The sequence below is a fragment of the Ctenocephalides felis genome, unplaced genomic scaffold (genome assembly GCF_003426905.1).
Source record: "Ctenocephalides felis isolate EL2017-DRISC unplaced genomic scaffold, ASM342690v1 CF-g0.4_SCAFFOLD_03571, whole genome shotgun sequence".
In the NCBI taxonomy this organism is placed as follows: domain Eukaryota; kingdom Metazoa; phylum Arthropoda; class Insecta; order Siphonaptera; family Pulicidae; genus Ctenocephalides; species Ctenocephalides felis.
The window spans coordinates 12,934,051-12,943,918 of NW_020539725.1; the positions used below are offsets into that span (position 1 = coordinate 12,934,051).

The 9,868-nt window shown below is 28.8% G+C and overlaps 1 protein-coding gene across 1 annotated transcript in view; it reads right to left on the reverse strand.

Annotated features, from left to right (window-relative positions):
* LOC113385367 (MOB kinase activator-like 2) overlaps positions 1-6,551 on the reverse strand; it is a gene marked incomplete in the record, with an annotated part of 296,192 nt that extends 289,641 nt beyond the window's left edge. Inside the window, 1 exon segment of the mRNA XM_026623213.1 lies at positions 6,255-6,551. Coding sequence (XP_026478998.1) covers positions 6,255-6,400 — 146 coding nt within the window.
* Between the last annotated feature and the right edge of the window lie 3,317 nt (positions 6,552-9,868).

Here is a 9,868-nt window from a genome sequence, read left to right on the forward strand (position 1 = left end):
CACACAAAACTTTGAATTGCGCTCTATCTAAAGATAATATTAAGAGCTAAAACTTTCAGAAAAAATGTTTTTATCAATTTAGAGCCATTTGAGCCTTTGGGAGCAAGGAAATTCAAAAATGTCCATATTAAGGACCAACCAAATATATATATATATATATATATATATATATTTATATATAGATATATATATATAGATATATATATATATATATATATATAAGTTATGTTTCATTTAAACCAATTTAATTCAAGAATAGTTACGTTTATCAAATATATCCTACAATTAATTTGGCATTTTCTTTATTAAACGATTGTCCATTAAAACACAATTTTAGAAATTTAAAATTTTTTCACATAGTTCAAATGACGCAATGCACAGTAACCATAAATTTTATAGCACATACAATTCACTAAAAAACATATCGTCCATCCAATGTACAGTTCACTTTTTCAACACCGATACAAATTCAACAAAAAATTACAACAACAAACATATATTTCTCATATAATTTTTCATTTTTCCAATGTATGCGATCGCGATATTCGTTTCCGCGCTCGAGCAACTGCCGTTGACCGACTGAACCTATTTCTTGGGCAGTCGAGTCGCTCGTCAGTGAAATGTGACTCATTATCCGCGCTAGTCCGCGAGCGTACAAACAGGTGTAAAAGCATGGTGGACCGCTGCCGAGGGGGGCCCAATTTATTGAAAAAGAAGGGGCTCTCTCTCATTGAGAACAGGAACTCGCCTAGTTCCCAAAACTTATCGAGTGCGAGAGCTGATGGGAATAGGAGACAGAGTAATATATTTTTTTCTAAAAGTTATAGTGTTTTATAAGCTCAATCAAAATTCAAAGTTTTTGTGGTGATAATAGTCCAGTCATTTGGTGCAAAAAAAGGCTGTTGCCGGTACAGTACTCCGGGAATTCTGAAAATTGGTAATCTTATAGATTTCGAGGTGCTCTTTACGAAAATCAACTTTGCCACCTCAAATTTGAACGGCAAGTTGCCGCCATATTGGAAAAATGGCGTAAAACAACAGCTTTTTTAAAATATCTCCTTTCTGGCTGATTCTACGATAAAAGTATCTATGTACAAATTAAACTAGATAAAATTTCCTACAATTCCTTAGAAAACCGTTTTTTTTGTAAAATTGATAGTTTGAGAGTAAGGCCGCCTAAAATTCTTTGCTGCTCTCGCCGTAGTATCAAATCTCTCCATATATGACAGCACTTCGAACTTGACCACATTCTCTCTAATAATTAATATTTTCAATGTTAAATTAAGCGAATAAGATCTAGAAATAAAATAATTCAAATATTTTTCGTTTTTTTGCTGATTTTTTAACACTTCAATGGCAAAGTAGCTATAAGTAAGTAGCTTGAAGTGTTAAAAAATCAGCAAAAAAAATAAAAATATTTGAATTATTTTATTTCTAGATCTTATTTACTTAATTTAACATTGAAAATATTTATTTATTAGAAGGAATGTGATCAAGTTCAAGTGCTGTCATATATGGAGAGATTTGATACTACGGCGAGAGCAGCAAAGACTTTGAGGCGGCCGTACTCTCAAACTATCAATTTTACATAAAAACGGTTTTCTAAAGAATTGTAGAAAATTTTATCTAGTTTAATTCGTATATAGATACTTTTATCGTAGAATGAGCCAGAAAGGAGATATTTTAAAAAAGCTGTTTTTTGACGCCATTTTTTTAATATGGCGGCAACTTGCCGTTCAAATTTGAGGTGGCAAAGTTGATTTTCGTAAAGAGCACCTCGAAATCTATAAGATTACCAATTTTCAGAATTCCCGGAGTACTGTACCGGCAAAACGACCAAATGACTGGACTATAAGTGGATTATTAAAATTAACTAATTAAATTATGGTTGTAGGTGGAAAAATGCAATTGTGCATTATTTCAATTTATATTACATTATTGTGTCATTTTTTATATATCTTTAATCGCCAAAAGATTTACCAGACGTCCATATAGAATAGTTGCAAATATCATGTTTAAAAAAATGACACAATAATATAGTATAAATTGATAAACATTAAATTAGATAAACATTCGGTATTTCTATTAACTACATATTAGAGTTTATTCAAAAACCGACATTTTAGAAAACCGGTTTTCGAATAGTATTTTTCCGAGAGCCGGTTTTAATCGGTATTGAATTTTCATTAAAAAAAATATTTACCCGAATGAGTAGAACAAAAAAATTATAATTGACCAGAATTAAACAACATTAAAAAACTTAATTATTGGTTACTTATGCATAATTTTTAACTTCCTATAGGGTAAGTTATAGTAATCCTCCAAAAAATTACGTTTCAAAGGTTTCTGAACATTTTGGCATATCTTAGAAAAAATGGATGTGTTCTTTTGTTACGTAGTTATAGAATTTATTAAAACTCTCCTTCGATAATTCAGGTTGTTGGGTTATAATTTAACCCTTGTAGCTGTGGACTATATTAAACACTGATTTGTTTGTATATTATGTATTTGTTGCAGTTCTAATTACAATCATTGATTTGTTACTAAATGAAAGAAGATATATTTACTTTTATTGGTTATTTACATGTTGTTGAGCGGACTTTACTTTTTAAAGTGAACAACTAGTTCAATTAAAACACTCCGCTACCCTCTCTACCAGGGGTAGCAGCATTCTGTGTAAAGCTTAATGACCTGAAGTTTGTCACCTTCATAGCCAATATAATAAAACGAAAAGACGCCCGAACAGGATGTGTAGATACAATTTTTCATAGACGTTTTTGGAAGCACCGCTCAACCGATTTAAATGATTCAAAAAGCAATCGATTCCTACTGATGGGGAGACGTGCTGATTAGTTTTAAGGAAAGACAAGTTCAGCCGTTTCAAAGATACGAAACAAAAAGTGCAGAAAGTGGATATTAACCCTTTTCCCTTGCAAATTACGAGATTTATATGTATTTTGACGCCGGAGCGGTGGCATCCGAGTGGAAAGGGTTAAGTTTTTGAGAAAACAAATCATCCGATTAGAATGATTCAATAAATATTCGAATTTAATTATAAGTTTAAAGACGTATTTGTTTTGCATGTAAATAATGTATGATGATTTACAATTCTATCAATAATTTTTAATTAGATCATTTTACACTGATTGATTATTCTTGTTCCTCGAAGATTCAAAAACAATATACATTACTAATATGGAAACGAAGGACTTTTTAAGTGTTGAATTCATACATTGAAAACCAGTATTTTCTACGAAAAAACAGTTTCCAAATCTCTTAAAGAACAGGTTTTTAAATACCGACAAACCCTACTACATACATACTAATATACATATCAATGTCTACAGTATTTAATGTTCTAATACCTAAATAATTATAACTTAATAAAATTTTACTAAATAGCATATGAAAAATTATGTAACTTCATCATATTTTAATATAAATACGATAAATACGGTCAGTTGATTTATAAAAATGCATAACATTTATGAATGAAAAATTAATTTACAGTATTTTAAAAATATATACAAAATTGCTTTCAGAGTGTATCATAAACATTGACCTATAATAAGATAACTTGAAATTGCATCGAGTATTGAAGATAAAGAAGTGAGAAATATAGGTCATGCATCTTAGAATAATTTGATTTCAATTGTACAATCATATATGGAGTTCGAATATATATAATATATCAATTATTATGCATAAGTCAAGATTTTCATATAAATAGTTCATATTAATTTTTGAGTAAACTTTCAACTAGCGCGGAGTCTATAGGTGAGTTCCGTTTTGCATTTGTTGTCTCACAGGGGACATATGGCAAATTCAGAACATATTGTCGCTTTATGGATGAATATGAACTTTATGCGTTTGATTATTGCGATATCTATAAAAACGTTCATAAAGATAAAATAAAATAGTGCACTTAATAATAGAACTGGGGCAAAACAGCATATAAAAACGTTTGAATTAATATGATGATATAAAAGATTACAGTAAAATGTGAGCTTAACTTGTTCGCTGAGGTTCATATACGAGAATAAGAATACCTTTCTAATAATATAAAAACTTGTTTTACACTATTAAATAAGATACTTTATTTAATGTGCAGGCTATTATGTTAATGAAGTATCGATGAGTGAACTAGAAATTAAGCCTTAGTCAAAACTAGTAGTAATAATCAATCATGTAATTTTTTATTTTAGTATTTTTTGTTAACACATATAGAGAAATAACGAACTTACAAACTTTGCCTCGTTGACAATATTTTCTACCCAAGACAGATGTACACTTCACAAATAAAACTTACTTAATAAAATTGATTTTGAACAAAAACTTAAAAAAGTAAATGGATTTTTAAATTAAATTGATTTCATAACAGTAGCAATACAAGATACACGATCTATTGCAAAATATTTCATTTTATTGTGAAATAAATAATGACACATGTATTTCATTGCTCTTACTATACAATGAACAAGCATTATTGATCACCATTAAAAATTTACTCTTTTGATTGTTTTTGTGGAAATAATTACGTGCATGCAAATTTACGATTTACAGATATACGGATTGCAGAATAAAATTGAATAAAAAATTTCGACAAAATACTAAAAAAAACAGTTTGAGAGTAAATTTTTAACAGTAATCGACAACGCTAATTCATTGTATTGTAATTGCTATGAAAAAAATCTACTACTAAATATTTGACTGAATGTATAAAATTATTTAATATTTGACCATATTAAATAATTGGACTATTTACTTATTTATTTACTTTTTACAAAATTATGTACAATACATGTATTCGAATAAGTTTGAATGTAATGTTCGAATAAGTTAAATGATATAGGGCAAGGATGAGCAACCCGCAGCCCCCGAGCCCATAAGACTTAAAATATTTTTCTGTTTATTTCTTCAAGCATTTTTAAATAGATTTTTTTTACCTTTTTAATTTATGTTATAATATTCGTTTAAATTAAACTTTGTAAATTATTAATAAGTGCGGCATAAAGTTTTGAAATTCAAAGGCGGTTAGTTTAAATTATTACTTTGTAAATTATTAATAAGTGCGGCACAAAATTTTGAAATTCAAAGGTGGTTCACCACAAAATTTGAAAATTTAAACGCAGCCCATGATTTAAAAGGGTTGCTCCCCTTGATATTGGGTTATAATGTTGAATTTGGATTATATAGATAATCGGTATAAGATTATTAAAGTAAAAGTGGTTGATGAAAGTTATTTATTTCTTAGAATTTTGATATTAAGTTGTATTAAGTGGTAAGAATTGCATTTTTAATTTAAAATTTGTTGTTTTAGTTTGTATTTTAGAATAAATATGTATAATTTTTGTATAATAATTTAATTCTCATTTGTTCTGATTTGTTTTGTATAATATCTTATATCGTTTTATACTTTGGATTTAAATTGGATAGAAATTCATCGTTAGTTTTTAATCAAATATTTAAGAAAAATGTAGTCTTGAATTTGCATAACAATGATTTGCGTTAAACTATAAAACTTGTATTGCTAATTATTCATTAGTATTAAGAATGATTTGAAGAAAACATGATTTGTATCAATAAATAAAAAGTCATACAGTAGTAATAAGAAAGAATGGAAGCAGAAGTTGGGAAAGGAAAATTCATAAAAATGAATAAAAAGATGATTAATAGGAACAAAATAGTAATGGAAAAATAAACGAAGTAAGGAAAAGGAATCATTAATTTTGTGGTATTCTCATACCATACTCTTTATTATTATTTACAGTAGTAATTGGTAAAAGTATATTTATATTTATTAATTTCAATTGTTACTCAATTTGAATTCAAACTTTTAGTTCTTAAAAATCACTTATAGTCCCTTGAGGCTCAGATACATTCGTTCAGATTCGCTTTTTGTTCTAGCAAAAGCACTTTATTATAATCGATGTAAACCTTAGTAGATCTACATATAAACTTAGTCATTAATCACTGAGCTTTTAGGATTTTTGGATCTGATACGTGGTGATATTCAAATTATGCAAACATCACGTTATTTTTAGTTTGAACTAAAAGATTTATTTTTATGTTAGATTTTTTTAAACTCAGTTATAATCAGTATATCTTACCATACCATGATATTTCGTGATTCGTCAAAAATAAAAACCTCACGTGATATACTTAGCAAAAATACAGTTATCTGAAGATGATCTGTCAAAGTGTAAGTATTTGGATCAAATATCTTATTTATAGATTTGAAAAAAAAAACTCACGCCACTAAACCGCCCAGGAAAGCAACCGGTCCGCCGCCCATGAGTCGTATCCTCCTGTGACAGGAATCGAACAGTGATGGCCGTGGACTCGGCGGTGGGGGCGCTTGCATAGCGACAGCCCCTATCTGAACAGTCGATCTCAACATGACCAACACTGATATTACATCAAATCTTTATTCTTGATGAATAAACTGGTCAAACGACGACTTTCGCCACTTAAGAAGTTAAATCTCGCACATGTGGTTCAAAGATTGCGAAATCAAGTTGATTTGTAATGTCTTGTTGATATTAAACTTGGTCCCAAGATATTGTTTAGTAAAGGAACTAATAAGCAATTATGGTTAACTTGAAATATCTTATTTAAGGTTAGCACTGTATTGTTCGCTGGTATCACACAATAAGAATATTTCCAGCAGTTATTTTTTATATTATTTTGATTATGATTGATTGTCTGTATCTTTGAAACGTTACTGTTTCAATGCACACAATGTCTGTATCGTATTATCCTGCAATTTAAAAGGTCGTAAAATCTAAGAACTATAAAAGAATATATTTATAATGACGTGCTATACAATGTCGTGTTCACTGAAGATTTCATAACTCGTACGATTTATTTCTTGTTACAAAATGCTTAGAGGAATAAAGGATTAAATAATTGTAATAATTTAGTAATTCAATATTATTACTTATCAAAACGAATTACTGTTTTGTAAAAAACAACGTTATAAATATCTTAAAAAATATTAAAATTTTGTTCCTAAAACGAGCATAGTAAAATTGATGTAGCGGATCAATAATTAAACAAAATGAATCATTAAGCCAATATAATAAAAATTCAGAATTCGTATGGTTTCAAAAAGAAATTATGGTAATACAAGATTATTCATTTCAATATTCAATTGTTTAAAACAATTTGCCACCAACATATTTGCCTTTACAAAAGAAGAAGAGGAATTTAAAACACATTAAAATAAATATTGAAATTCCGCATTACAATTAAATACTTAAGGAAAAATTTTATAAATTCAAATTTGAGCGATACTTTAAAAGTAACAGTTAAAACGAAAAATATTATTTATTATATATATTTATTTATATATTATTCGGACGTATTTTCGTTTTATTATATTGGCCATGAAGGTGACAATCTTCATGGCATTGAGGTTTTACACGGAATGGTTGCTACTCCTGGTGTAGAAGGGGTAGCGGAGAGTTTAATGAAACTAATTGTCCACTTCTAAAAGTAAAGTCCACAAAACAACCTGAGTTATCTAATAATTGTATAACTACGTGTCGGATATTCAAATATATATGTTCAAACTTAGAGGCCAATTTTCAGATAAAATAGACCGTAACATAGCGTTGCTATGGTAACGCTATGTTACACTCCGTTCTTCATATAAATTGGTAATAAAGAAATGTGTCAAAATGCTGTATTTGCTGTATGATCAGACATTTCACACATAAACCTAACCTTGAAACGCACAAAAGTAAAAAAAAATGCTATTAGAACTACATCTTTGTAATGCGCATTCATAACACATACGTGAAGTTAGATGTTTTGTGTAAAACGCCTGATTGTACAGCAAATACATAGCATTTTGACTACCAATTTATATAAAGAAAGGAGCAAACATAGTGTTGCCATAACAATGCTACGTTACCGTCAATTTTATCGAGAAATTGACCCCTTTCTTAAATTTTATTACAATATTACCAATACACCAAAAATCTATGATTGAACATTGTTTGCATACTCGGTATTTTTTTTTAAATTAAATAAAACTTTATAACGCAGAGGATCCTTTCAATAAAGGAGACCTCTAAACGCCATATATAACATCACATAGCTTATAGAAACAATGTATTCAGATTGTCTATTGAAAAATAAATAAAAAAAATATAAAAAAAGCTTCATAACAAAAGAAATAAAGTATTCAATTCTCACAAATCATATTCCAGATCCTAGATTTACTAAATGTGTTAGTCTCCTCTCTATTTTATAAAACAAAGTATAAAGCAAATTGTAGAGAAATGGGGGGATAATAAATAATGTTAGGCATTAAATATTTTAAGTATTAATCAATTAACTCAGAACTTTTTTGCCCGTTAACTTTCTAAACGACTTATATAAAAAAACACGCCCACGATAACTCTTCGTATATAATTTTAATTTCATATTTACTTTTACTATTACTCAATGGATTTTTAATTTTAAATTTAATTTTAAAGGTAAAGTAGTAGTAGTAGTGGTAACTTCTGGTCAATATGGTAAAATTAAAGGAGCCGATTCTGTGGTAAAATAGACTAATGTTATGGCAAGGCTATGTTATGCAAAGTTTCTCATATAGAACGGTACTAAAACCTGTCGAATGCTATGTGGTTGCTGTGCAGATAGAATCTAGAAAACGTACAAACTTCAAAAAAGAATCTTATCATAAGTGCTTGTTTTGTTGCGTCATAATAACATAAGTGAAGTTGAATTTTATACGTAAAATTTTTAGTATCATTTTATATGGGAAACGCTACGTAACATAGCCTTGCCATTGGTCTATTCTGCGACATAATCGGCCACTCAGTTGTACTGCTTTAGAAAATCTCTATATCTCGTGCCTGCTATGTATTTTCCATTAAAATGAAATATTATGCTAAATTTCAATATCCTCCAAGGATATCTGTCCACAGTCCGACTACGAAACCAATTGCATTTATATTTAGAACGGATTTCTGTGCTTATCGGTTTTGAAGAATACATGCATGATTGAAACCAGTTTTCCCAGTTCTTCGATTTATGATTATATGGACAAGATAAAAAATACAAAGATACAAGATAAACAGACCAATACGCCAACTATATAGAAGCTTTGGCACAGATATGTTAATTTATGGAAATGAGCAACAAATTGATACAAAAATCTCGTGATAATTTCAATTTTGATACAACTGGAAATTATCCATTTTTATGAGAAAAAAAAATGAATTTTGTATTTATTTATTAATAAATATGAGGGGGCGTCTATTGATCACGTAGGGTTTTTAGAGGGAGGAAGGGTTTCACAAAATATCACGTGGTTTTATTTTTCACTTGATTTTTTATTAAATTTAAACATTTAAAAAAAAATCAAGAATTTTACATTTTTTTCTCGCAATCAAAAATACACGTGATGTTTGGTGGGGGAGGGTGGGAGGTTAATTTTGATATAAATCATTTTACATTACATACTTTGATATGTGCCATATAATAATAAACTTCCTCGGTAGTTACCTTTTTGAAATTTATTTGAGCCTTCACGTAAAATATTGCAATGGCTGTTCCAATTCATATTGTTTCACACAGAAAATAAAATAAAGAATATTATTAAAAGTGATCACGTTATAATTATAAAACTAAATTTTACGAACTTTTACCGGCCAATGCCTAAAATATGCCAATGTTACGGCAAGGCTATGTTACGTAGCGTTTTCTATATATAATGGTACTAAAAACTGCCAAAATGCTATGTATTTGCAGTGAGATAAGGCCTTTTACATATAAAATCAAACTTCTCTCATGTATTATTACCACACATCAGAAAGATGCACTTGTAATAAGATTCTTTTTCATACGTTTGTCC